The 13,842-nt window shown below is 33.2% G+C and overlaps 1 protein-coding gene across 6 annotated transcripts in view; it reads right to left on the minus strand.

Moving 5' to 3' along the window:
* Window positions 1-13,842, minus strand: part of ANKS1B (ankyrin repeat and sterile alpha motif domain containing 1B) — a gene marked incomplete at its 5' end in the record, with an annotated part of 434,494 nt that overhangs the window by 314,296 nt on the left and 106,356 nt on the right. For all 6 annotated transcript variants that reach the window (XM_082773376.1, XM_082773377.1, XM_082773375.1 and 3 more), the window contains one exon: window positions 12,826-12,966. In XM_082773376.1, coding sequence (XP_082629502.1) covers window positions 12,826-12,966 — 141 coding nt within the window. The remainder of the gene's footprint in view (window positions 1-12,825; window positions 12,967-13,842) is intronic.

Genomic DNA, 13,842 nt, shown 5'->3' on the forward strand with positions numbered 1-13,842 from the left:
AAAAAAAGAGGGAGAGAGAGAAAGAGCGAGGAAAAGAGAGAAAGAGAGATTGTTTTTTGTTTGTTTTTGCTTTATTTTGTTTTCAAGAAAAGGGTCATTAGAGTTTTATGGAAAAAGTGGTAGATTCCTGACATACAGGGATGCCAATACTATCTGAATAATGAACTGACAGGTTCATTATGAGCACCACATGATTTTTTTTTAAACAGTCAACATTAAATCACTTTCCCCTAAGCCGATAAAAGTATTTTCCTTTTTGGGTTAGTGTTTTTGAACATGCCTGAGAAAGATTAGGTTTGAAATATGAGCAGAAAGAGTGAATTGGAATTCAGTGTTCTGCTTTTGGGACACAAGGCTGTGAACCATTCATGCTTCCACCTCCACTATGAAAAATCCATGGGCTCAGTCCAGCTCTGAAGCAAATTTTGTCTTCTACCATACTAAAACTTTTCTAAGGTTTGCCAATCTCATGTTTCCAGTAGAAGCAGAAAACATAAAGTGAAAATAATCTCTCAAATGATAAGAGCCATACCACAGAAAATATTAGATACTGAAAAACCCTGAAGCAGATTCAGTATTTACTGGAGAGCAAATGCAGCAAACATGTTATGAAATCCCCTTCTCTTACTACTCTGTGTTAAGCAGACAGGCTGGAATTTCCTCGCATTTTATAGTTTCACTCCTATCTATAACAGTGCCAGTAAATGAAGAATAAAGGGGTTGCTACAGAGGAGACAGAGGAATTGAATACACCTAAGATCTGGAAGTAAAACACATCATAGAATCATAGAATGCTTTGGGTTGGAAGGGACCTTAAAGATCACCTGGTTCCAACCCCCTGCCATGGGCAGCGACACCTCCCACTAGACCAGGTTGCTCAAAGCCCCATCTGACCTGGCCTTGAACACTTCCAGGGATGGGGCATCCACAACATCTCTGGGCAACTTGTACCGGTGCCTCATCACCCTCTGAGTAAATACTTTTTTTTTCCTGATATCTAATCTAAATCTACTCTCTTTTAGTTTAAAGCTATTACCCCTTGCCATCTGTGTAAATGGCAATTTTCACTACTAACCTAAAACAGAAAATAATCCTAGAAAAGCAAACTGCCTTGATTACAGGGCAAATAATACCAGTAAAGAGAAGTATTATTGACACCATTTTCCTTGCAAAGGTGTACCATTGCAGCATGCTGATCCAGAATTTGTTAGTAATAATCTGTGCATTTTTAGAAAATATTCTGTATCTGCCCATGCAGCTTGTTAAGACGTCATGTAAATACTTCACAAATTTGCACAATAGACACCAACGATCTGATGCCATGCAAAATGGATTTAGTATAAGCTACAAAAAACATTTTGTATTTCAGGAAAGGAAGTATCTCACATTTCAAACTTTTCCAGTTTGATATGAAGATTTAAAAATCTAACTATATTAGGTATAAAAGTTATTATTGCGATAGTGTAAGCCAAGCCTCTTGGAAGAAACTCCTTCTACACAAACTACCACCATAAAGTAGAAAGGATGAGAAAATACTTTTCTGAATATTTAAGTTATTGAAAGACATATAATCAAAAAATAACTTTGTTATGAATAATACCTTTATCTGGTACAAAGCTGAAGAGAAAATGAGATACAAAATCAATGAGAGAAGAATATTCTGAAATTGCTCTTTAAAGGTCCCAGGAGGCATGAAAAGTATGGCACACACTTCCTAATTAAATAAAACAAAACAATCTTCAAGTGTCTACAATAAGTATGGTATTTTTAGTGCATATTTTTCAGCAGTGTGAAAACGGAATCTAACAATAAGAGGGAAATATTCATCCCGTAAGTTAGAATCAGTATTTAAAAACTGGAAAATAAGTTATGGCATTAAAACAGAATAAGAAACGTGCAGCATTGTAGTAGACAAATTTTAGTACAATATTGTTTCAAAGAACCCAGTATTTTCCCATTCAGAACTGTAGTTCAGAACTCAATGGGACTCTACACGCTTTGCAGTTTCCTGGCCAGGAATGTGCCAAAAAAAATGTGCCATTTATAACATAGCTATTTACAGATACAAGTTTCATGATCCGGTGCTATCTTTTCATACTGTTTACATATTCAGAAATTCTATGAGGGCTGAACCCAATTGACTAAGACTGAAATATAAGAGCTATATATTAACATATTTACCTAATTCAATACACGTCAATGAAGGAGATATATTCAGCTAAAAGACATGCTACTTCCTTATGGCTCTCTAATTAAGGAGTCTCACTGTTTTATATCAAAGTTTATTTAAGATTTAATTGTTACCATAATGATCTCTATGGTGTGATAATCTACTTATCTATTGCAGATTTATTGAACAATGGAAACTGAAAATATTGAGATTATATAAAATGAGGTGAATAAGGATTGTAAGGAAAATTATGTTGCATTTTCAATTAAATTTGAACTTAGAAAACTTTCTATAGTTTCACTGCACATTCCTGTTTCAAAAAAGCTAACACAGAATTAGACATTTATTTGGTCAGTATGCAGGAATATTGCCCCAGATTTGCAGTCATACCAGCTTTCACTGCAGATATTCTCCTTGAATGCTGTGCAATTGTCCTTCATATGTGAACAAATTACTATGTCAGTGTTTCACACCAACAAAATGCTAAAAAGTATACAAAACTCTTTGCTTACTGATTCTATTTTTTCAGGCTGCGATTCAACTAAGTTAGTTTCTCATACTTCAACAAATGAATAAACTTCAAAAGAGCAATGTAACTGCTTGAAGTTAATATACTTGAGTGATTTGAAAACTCATGATCTTTTCATCTTTTCATCTGAGAAAACAGATTTGTTCAGTAGAAATCTACAAAGCAGAAAGACTGCATGTAATGTGGAGTACCCTAAAGCTGGGCAACAGGATACACTTGGCAGTGGATTCCTCTTTCTGACTCTTAAACACCTAAATCAGATTGAAAATGAGATCCTAGCCATTTACATTGTACGTTATTACAGTCAGAAGAAACAAAAAACATACACTAATCTGCCCATTTTAGAAGTGGGCAGAAAGGAGCACACGCAGACCTTCTGCTTTGTCAGTTGTGTACCCTCCGTAAGTGCTCCACTGTTTAATTTGCACACAAATTCAGCTCTAAGGCTAGTCATGCAGTCAAACACACCCCTCTACTCCATGTCTTACACTGGCTGGCTTCCAATGGTTTCCTGTTCAACAGAAAAGAGCAATCAATTGAAATGAATTGAATCAATCTGAGATGTCTACACTTTCGCATTGATATAGAGACCACAAGAACCCAGATGGGCTTCTGAATGAACTTTCGGCAGTCAATATTTATTCATCACAATGCAAAACCAATAACTCTATAAAACCAATCTGAATGAATCAGAATTTAGGCACCTTTCCACATACAAGTGAATTACAACAATCTCTTCAGAAAGCTTTCTGAGTGCACAGAACTTCAGCATCTGTCAGATAGAGAGGCTGGCTAGAGAGGAAGCTAGTGGGCTGTAGTACTTAGAGAATTAGGAAGTTAAAAGCACTGAGAGTTATGAACATTCAAAATTAAGAATTAAATAGTACTTAACACTGCCTAAAACATCTACTTTTTTCTCTTCTTTTTCACAATATAAAATTTTGTGAATCATAAATTGAGATGTAATGACATTAAAGCCACCTATGAAATTGTATAGTCAACTTGTTACTGTCAAATTATTAATTTATGTCATTGTCTTCAGATTTACATCCTTCATGCTGAAAAGCTCTGCCAAATGCCTGGTGGATTGTTCAGGTTATAGGGAGAAACATTTAGAAGGTGATTTAAAAAAAAAAAAAAATCCCTCTTTCTCCAAGGAAAAACAACTACATGTATTATCTATATTATTATTATTATCAGTGTTACTGTTATTTCTATTTATTACAATAAATTTTTATGTATCAGGACTGCTTATTGTTTCTGAAATGTGAACAGAGCATTTGCATTTTACAGCAATATGAATGATTATTAGCATTCTAGGTAGAAAAACATAAAAAATTAAATTCCTCATTTTCTATATGAATTGCCTTTATGTAGAGGCCTTAAAGTTAAAAGACTTATTTCACTGGAATTGGCAGAGCATGTTTTCTATCAGTAAACAAAGTCAAAATACCTTATCATGAAAACATACAACAATGTAGTCTTATATATTTCCCTTTTATATCTCAAGCAAGAATTATCCTTAACTTCAATTTCATTTTCTTTGACTTCCAATTCATGATTTCATATTAATTATGAATTATCAATAGTGGAAAAAATCATCAGAATGAGTTTGATATCGTTGAGAACTCTTAGCCTTAAATTGGGCTTGGATTTTTGTGAATACATATCTCCTGATAAAGTTCTGTGTGTATGGAAGCCCAAATGGGATTAAGCAAATTAATGCTTATGCTTAGTAGGCTTAAGTAATTTGGTGAATCAGGGTTTATCTCACTTTCAGCCTCAGTATAATAGGTATTGATAACAGAAACAGTTCTCAGTGAAATACAACAGTCAGACGAAATTAAACCAAGGCACAATCTCTTTTGTACAACAGGAGGGGATTCACAATAACAGACTATAAAATTGTTCATTTTAAGTGCTCAATTGTCAGTCAGGTCTCTTCAGAAAGAAGTCAGGTTCTATCAATTTTAGAGACTTCTCTAGGGACTTACTCTCACTGTTCTGCAAAGCCATGAATTTCCTTACTACTAAAAACTCCTGAAGAAAAAAAAAAAAAAAGCCCTTTCAATTTCCAGTATTATCTTGCCAACAGTTGTCAAATACATTTGTACACTACCAAAACAAAAAATCCAGGCTCATAAAAAAAAGTTGTAAAATGTCAAGTGCCTTTGAACAGCCTTTGGACAGTCTTAAGTACTGGCACCCAGGTACCTCAAATACCCATCTCTTTGTTCACAAAGTATTTTCTTCCTGTTATTATTATAGAAACAACAAATACGAAGTATCTATCATGGCTTTTATTCCATAGAAAGTAAGACTGAACTGTACACCCAATTTGGTCAGATTAAACTGGAACTCCTAAATTTTCAAGTTTCAACAGACTGTTTTAATATTTCAGGTACGTAGCTGAAGGACTAACATTAAGTTTTTAATATAAAGTTGGACTTCTTTCATGTACAAAACTATTATGCATTATCACTATCCATTTTCTGTGCAATTGAAACTGATTTTTTGTTCCATTTTCCCTTAATTTTTCAAACTATACTGAAAGCTAAAATTCCCTGAAAGTGAATTCTGGTTACCACTAAATTGCAAACCACAGAGTAACAAAATGTACTATACTTACTCTGTTTAAGATCTTCCTATACCATCACTGTGCCACATTTTAGTTTTGTGGCACAGTGTACATTTGCTATGACAGTGTACTACTCAACATTAATTTGTACATGAATGTGAATATTAGCAGTTATTAAGTCTATCTTGAAAACCAGTATGATTAGCAATACTTCAGATGATATCTGACATATATTAACACTTCCAGTATTGTTTGACCTCCCTCTCTGTCTTAGCCCATTTAATTTTTCTGTTTTATTGTCATACCAAGAGCCAACAAGCACAAACCAACAGTGCCCAGATCAAATCAGTGCTGGTCAGGGATAACCAATCTTTAACAAATAGTAATTTACAAACTCAAAAAAAGTGAGTCATTCCTAAATTTTTCAAATATTGAGCTCATTTCAGGTCACATAACTAGAATTTTATATAGAATTACAAAATGTAGATGTTTACATATAATTACATAGAAGAGAACCCTGGAAGTTATCCAACCTCTTTGTCGAAGCAATATTAACCATTTGCTCAGGTTACTGTAGACATTTTCCAGTCAATTCTGAAAGTATCCAAGGATTAAGATTACCACATTTCTGGTTACATTACATACGTGTGTAGTGGTGTCTAGATTGTGCTACTAGTACAGTAAAAATGCATATGACACAAAGACATCTGAAGTCATCAGCAACTGGAAATTTACACTGGAAATGGAGAAGTTACATATTACATACAAGAACAAAATGCTCGGCTTAATCCCTTAAAACAATCAGAAAATGTAGCATAGCACTAAAATAAGCTGCAATTTTTCCAATATACTTATTTCCCATCACTGTTCAGCAGGGTATAATCATCACCTGCTGATTCTTTCTAGGGAGAATACATACTGCACTTTTCTGTAGCTGCTTCAGTGTGTGGGTGGCATGTTCCTGAAATTACTAATAAAACTTCAGCTTACTCCAGAGACAACAATGTAAAGCAAGAGTTTAACAGAAATATTTTTTTATCAGTAATACAGCTTTCCACATCAACCCTATTTAAATAAACTCACCATTTAATCTACTAAATTAGGAAATATAATCATATTTCTCACTAAATGTTAGAGACTATATGAAAATATTATAGATAACATTACAATTGTAGTCTGGCTGGGAGGGGACAGAACCAGGACAGCCTGTTTTAGGTATGCCAAAGTGTTCCTGGCCAATGGTGGTCCCAGGAAGATAACTCAGTCTCTACATCATTCTTATCATCACTTATCAAATTAGTACATCAGCAAAGAAGATAACATTTCCTGCTCTGTAACATATAAATTAGATTAATGCACAAGGCTTTCTATTTCTAATTTTGGTGAACTTCAACATCAAGAAATATTTGTCTAATCTGTTTATTTACCAGCCTAATTTGAAACGTTCTTCCACTGAATGCACTGAGAGAGAAAGTTGTTAGAGAAGTGAAGGATGACATGACTTCTTGAGTACAACTTGTTCAAATACTTTAGCTAAGAGTGCTTATTTGAAAAAATGCTCTTTAGTTTTCTCTTATTAAATAGCAAAGAAGAAATAATCCCTCTTCTACAGTCCCTACTCTGTACTTCAGCATTCAAAAAGTAACAGTAACGCTTGCACTGAGGTTAAAAATCTATGAAAATTTTTAGAGGCAGCTGAAAAAAGAATAAGTTCAAGTTGGATGAACATGTTAAAATGAAAACATATAATGCCTAATACATCTCACAATATTAACATTCTCCAAAAAGAGACAACATGGATTCATGCTTTCTCTCTCTAGACTGTATCAGCAGACAGATTTTTTAGGAATTGATTTAATATCTATGTGAAAATTCAGTTAGCTTCTTACCTAATTTCCTTGTTCATCTCTTATATATCCAGAACTGTCTTTGGGATTGTAAACATAATTGTAACATAATAATTGTTATGGTCAGGCTTTCTGTAGAATCAACTTTAAACTGCTTTTATCGGGGAAATACATATGATGTAGGAAAATTACTCCATTTGGCAGTATAAATTCCTCTCCATTAGAAACAACTTTTTGAAATTACAATAAAAAGTACAGACAAATGTGATAATCTTCTTGAAATAAGACGTGAAATACACAATCCTATTAACTAATGCATCAAACTCCAAACTCTAAGTATTCCTATCATAGCCTACACTGAAACAGTATTATAGTTTATCATCTAGAAACGTAGTCTAGAGTCTACTTCCTCTTCCCTCCTTTCAAATGAGGAAAATTTACTTCCACAGGAGAAGCATGGGACAAAGTTGCTAGAGTTCTTACTTCTAGCAATTTAGGGGTTGTATAAGCAGAGTATGTAGATCATTTACTTAAAAGTAAATGTGGAGGTTTCTCAGAAGTTCATCGGTACTAAAAAGGTGAAAATCTGACCTTAAGCTAGCAATTCAGTCCTTCTTTAAACTTTCCTCATCTGTATGGTTTTGTAAATAGCCATGCTTCTGGTAACTGGTGGCATAATTTATGTTTAAGGCTCTTAAATCAAAGCTCTTTTTTTTTTTTTTTTCCGACAGCAACAGCACTACTCTCTTTACTGATATTACTTTTATGTTGTAATAGACACATGTGGTGTTCCTGGCTGGCTGTCATGTCAAACATAGGGAATAACTGTCAAGATTTTTAAGTTATACATATGACATTTAATTCAAGACAAGTGCAGTGAAGCTGATCCAGCAGCTTCCTAAATGGGACATAGCTAAGCCTACTTTATCCCACAATTATTTTATACCACAATTAGGAAAAAATGCTGACATGGCTGTCAAGATTAAGGTGTGCAGACCACTTGCTTTAAACTGATAATATTGGTGTGATCACACAGGACTCTGCACCACCCATCTCTGTGCCAGACAGCCCTGTATTTATCTCTGTACATCAAGCCATAACAAGTTCTGTTGCTTAGCAGAGAAATAAGCAGAACACGCTATCCATAAAAAGAGAAAATGGAATGGAAACTACAGAATTTAACACATTTGGAGTCTGATGTTTTATTCCAAAGAAAATGTGGGTACATATGTATGTGGATACTGATAAAATTTGTAAAACAAATATATTAGGAACTGAATAGTAAACTAACCTACACCACATAATGGAAGATTAAGACCAAGAAATAATTCTATTATTGGAAAAAAAAAAAAAAAAAGAATGCTCTATATATACTTAATATATTTCTTACCAATCCCTTACCTTGCACCCTTTAACCAATTAATAAATTGATTAAATGTCCTTGCCAAACTGTTAAAATTGCTTCGTGCTACATTCCCAAAACCTATGGTCCAGTGAGAGGAACTATCCTTTGATTAATATTTTAAGTTGACTTAAATAAGAAGACTTTAAGGGAAAAACAGCTAAGCTATTGCAGTACATTTACCTCCATATCTGAGCAGTTTAATGGCTATTTCACATATAAATATAATGAGATTGCAGAAGGTAAGGTACTGCCTTCACCACAAGGTGAATGTGGTGATACAATGTGGTGGTACAGTCTTACAGTATATGACTAGCAGTCTCAGGAGATTTGTAGTCTAGGTCAGTTACTGTGCTGAAGCGTCTGCTCCTATTTCACTACTACCAGTACCTGTTCTGTGATCATTCCTTCAAGAAGAGCATAAATACATGTAAAGCTGTAGAATCAACCTAGATATCTGCTGAACTCTGTCCCAACAGCTTGTATTTTTTCAGAGATCCTCATAACTAACTACCCACATATATATTAGACTGATTGTACTATTTCTACCTCTAAACTTTCCTATTATATATTTAGCTCAATTACCACTCTCTTCATGAAAGCTTCCTCATTTAGATGGCCAATAACAATGTCAAAACATTGCTTCCAGCTTGTATATGATTATCAGGCACTGCTCAAAACTATTTTTTAAGGATCGTATCTCAGTTTTCTTTCCAGTACTCACCTAGAGCATAGTGAGATCTCTCCAGTTAAATGTATAAACCTACAAGGTATAAACCTTGCCACATAGCCCCTACTTCTGTTGCTAGTCTGAGAGAAAAATATATAGGAAATATATTCTTTTATTCCAGCTCTTGGATGGGAGGAAATATTCATTAGTTTCATATTTTTATGTTGGTTAAGACATGCAAACATAAAAAGCGTTAAAAATCTTGGTACTTACTGCAGGAAGACTTTACAAGAACTGGAGATCCATGGGAGAGGTGTTAATACTATCATACCACTTATAAAAGTTTAGTTTCAGTTTAAAAGCTGTGTCACTGCAAAGTAAACTGCTTCCAACAAAGCCCAGAATGCTAGAATTTTAGAGTGGAGGTTTACATGTTTTAACATTGTCAAAGTTGTTTTTATTCTATTTGCTTATCTGTAAGATTATTTGAAATTTCAGCATCTGTAGAAGATAGTTACTCAATTATGTAGGTTGAACAAGGGATTTTCTTTTGTAATGACTGACAGTTAGAGAATATATAATCTGGAATTTCCTAAAAAAGGTTCTTTCAGATATAAAATACCGATTTGTGGAAGTCAATATTTTCACAAAAATGCAAGTAACAATTTTACCAAGGATAGAATTTCTGTTCAAAAAGAAAGATTAATTTCAGAAAGAAAAAAAAAAAAAAAAAGAAAAAAAAATAGAAGAAAAAAACAAACAAACAAGCAAACAGCAGACACTCAGTAACATAAACCATAAACTACAAGTGAAATTCAAAGCCTGCTAAAATAAGAAGAGGCATTTAAATTTCAGTCTCCCAGAATCCTGCTGGGTATCCTTGCTGTCTGGCTTTTGATTATTTTGGGGGTGGATGAAGCTGTTTGTCAACTCCATTCTGATGTATAGTTGAAGAATTTCTAAAACACTGAAATTTTTACAAGATGTAAAGATTTTCCACCATTCTCTTCCAGAACTTTACCAATTGTGAGACTGCAAAAGAGAGGCGCTTATGCCACTTCTGAGAACACCTGTATTACTGTTATGTTAAGTTTTAAAACAATTCACACAGAACTTCCTCTAATAGCCCTTTTTAAAATGACACTTCTCAGCACTGTACAGACAGAAATTACATACTGTATGTCATATCTCCAGCCAAGTCTTTTTTCATAACTACCATAAAGAAATCAAGGAGATATTTGATCTCAAATGTCAAGGAGATAACTGTTCTTCTATTTGGCGTACTGAATACTGTTAACTCATAAGGTCATAGATGTATACTGTCATACTCACCTAAAATTCACGTTCATTTTACCATTTTACAAACCAAGGATCAATTGCATGTTTGGTCTCCTTCAATGTGCAAATACAGTATAATTACATAACTGTAATATCTATTTTTAACTGGAAGAGAACTGGAAAAATTAACTTGTAGAGTAATTCACAGTTTTGACTATTTAGTGCTCCTAAGTATGGATTTGAAGACATACAGCCAATTATGTTTTTTTAATTGTTTCTTCATGATAAAATCTGCATTTTTTTTTGACATGGTAGTGTCCTGACCTGAGTATCAAAAATACATTTTTGTACTTTTACCTAAAACATAATGTTGTAGAATGTAACCATCATATTATTTTCAGGCTAATTCAACATGTTGGTCCTATTATAAACAACGAAATAAAAAAGTTTGTGTTCTTGATCCTTTTGAACATGATACTCTTTGCTGCATTCTGAATTAAATGCGGAAGATCCCACTGAATAGTCTAGAAAACTGCACAGTGTTGTTAACACCTTTTCAACTGAATTCACTGGCTTGTAATTTTGAGGCTTCTCACTAGTTATCTTCTTTCTTTTCTTGCATAAGAAAGAAAATCAAATAATAAAAATAATAATATTTCCATCTTCAATTCTTATGGAGAGAAATGAGCTAGAAACAAAGTATGTCATTTGATGAAAGAACAGAGATTAAATATACTCTTTTTTGTATCCATAATTAAAAATGTTGTTAGTTCTCAGAGCAAGAAAGTTATTGTGAAGTTGAATTTAAAAGTTAAATAAAAAGAATCAAACTAATTCAGCAGTGACTATCTTATAATATACATCCTTCTTGAAATTAATCTCTCTTTATGAAAAGGAAAGAGCCAACCAAGCTAACTTTATTCTATTTTTCAAATGCATTTCTCAGTTCTATAGCACTCTTTAAATATATTAAATAAATATATAAAAGAAGCTAGGAAAACAAAATGTTCTTTAAAATCAGGAAATCACTCCAAAATGGCACATATGTTCATAATAGAAAGTTTAACAGTAATTATAACATATCTAATACACACTTAGAGAATAAAAGTTTAATTTAAGAAATATTTTTGAAACAAATCCTTCAAAATAAGGAGCTAGTAATTACTGGGCTCCTATTGTTAACCAGGATAACTCCAGTAGCTCTGTACCTTGCCAAATGTCTAAGATGACAGATAGTTTGAAGTAGAAAACAGCTACTGAAAATGGAAAGGAGTACAAAAACTGCTTATAAAAAGATAGGGCAGTGCTCATTGTTATTCAAGTACATTAGTTGTCATATCCTGTTTCCATTGACTGCAGTGGAAGCTTTAGCATTGACTTCAAACAGGTGCAAGTCTCATGAGACTAAGGGGAATAAAACGTACAGTCATGGTATGAAAGCAACAGTGTATAAAGTATGGTGAGACAGGATATGTAATTCCAATCTGGTACACAAGAATCTGACAAAGTTCTTTAAATGTAGTGCCAAGTAAGGATGCAACTGAAAAAACAGACATTTCTAAACAGAAGTTTGGCAGGCCTCCATTCAATGCTACAAGAAAAGCTCAAGAAAGATGTAACAGAAATTAGAGAGCTAAACTATAGCAGAGGGAGAGAACAAGGGAGACCCAGAAGCAGCCATAAGAATCATCCTGTTCTGTAGCAGTATAATACTGTTTTTTTAGGACACAGCCACTGGCATGCATTGGTGGATACTGCAAACTGGTCTACTCTGAGCTGTTGAGACTTAGACCCAAGTATATTGCCCATTTTTATTTATTCTCCTCTGTAATATCATGAGCATTCAAAAATGTTAGAAGACTTTTTTTTTTTTTTTTTTTTTTAACTTACATAATCTTCAAAGAGAAGACTTAGGCTATATTCTTACATCAGTAGAGCTATGTATGATGATCTTAATTAATTATATAAAGAAAGTAGCTGAGATATCATTATATTAATTAGAAACTGGTCAAAAATAGAGTGTTTATCCCAAAGGAAACTGTGGACTGCAAAATGTCTTTCCCAATTGAATCATAAGAGAAAGCTATACAACATAAAAACTGTCTAAAATGAGAGTAATAAACATCAAACTGTATCAATATTAAACTCAGCTGTATAAGTGTTAAAACAGGAAAATTGAAACTCAACATTTCATTTTGAAACTGGATTTTAACGTTAAAATGAAGACTGAAGGCAACAATTTTGAAGTGAACAAAGCAAATCTATAAATGACTGTAAGAGATAAGGCACAGAAGAGATTAAGCAGTTATTCTATAGTTATTAAGCTTTAGGATGAAAAGGTAAACATATACCTGTGCAAGCATCGGAAATCCAAGGTTTCTGCATCCATTACAAGGTGTCAGTGCTTCCCATATACCCGAAGGACCACAAGTGTTTTCACCTACATCATCTTCTTCTTCCTCTCTTGTTGATAAACATGTTGAAGCAGGCCTCTGTACATAAAGAAACAGTACTTTCAAATTAAACATAGTGATACATTGCAAAGAACCATTTTACTTAATGAAATGAGCTTAAAAGATTCCCATTTATAAATTTCAAAAGATAACCTCCTATTTTAATACATAGCAATTACTCAATCATTATTCTGTTGTATGAAAATCACACTTTCTCAAGAAGGTTTGTGTTGAGCTACCTGCAATTATACTTTAAATATGAGTGAATATACTAATATACATTAAAAATGTGTATTTATTTTCTTCATTATCAGGTAATTGGCAATTTCTACTTCATTTTAAATTAAAATTAAGTTGAGGACAGCCTGGAGAGAATAAAAATTAAAAAAACAAAAACAAAAACAAAAACAAAAAAAAAAACACAACAGAAGACAAAAACATTGCCTGGATAAGTCCAAGTTTTTTTTAGGGGGGGGGGAAAAAAAAAAAGTCAAAGTAATGAGGTTTCTTTTTTTTCTTCTGACATTTACCCATAGCAGACACATTAGCTTATTATGTTGGCAAAAATATATATTTTTTTAAATGTATTTTTTCACTGACTAGAAGGGCTGAAAGGTACTGGAAAATGCTATTAAGTTGTGAGTATTAAGGTCTCTATATTGGCCTCAGTTAAAAAGGAATAATGCTAGCTTTTGCTTAAACTGGTATTCTATCTTTCTAATGACAGCCAGAAGCAGAAAAAGTGGACACTTCCCATTTATTTATGTTATTTTGCTACACAGGATAGTTCACTCCAACTAAATGAATCGCAATAGCAACTGCTGTTGATTTCAGGAGAAAAAGGAGGAGAGTTAAATCAGTTACAAATGATTTTGTAAATCTCATGTTAAAAAGTCATGACAATAAAAAAATTCA

The sequence above is a fragment of the Aythya marila genome (assembly GCF_965140915.1).
Source record: "Aythya marila genome assembly, chromosome: 1".
NCBI classification, from domain to species: Eukaryota; Metazoa; Chordata; class Aves; order Anseriformes; family Anatidae; genus Aythya; species Aythya marila.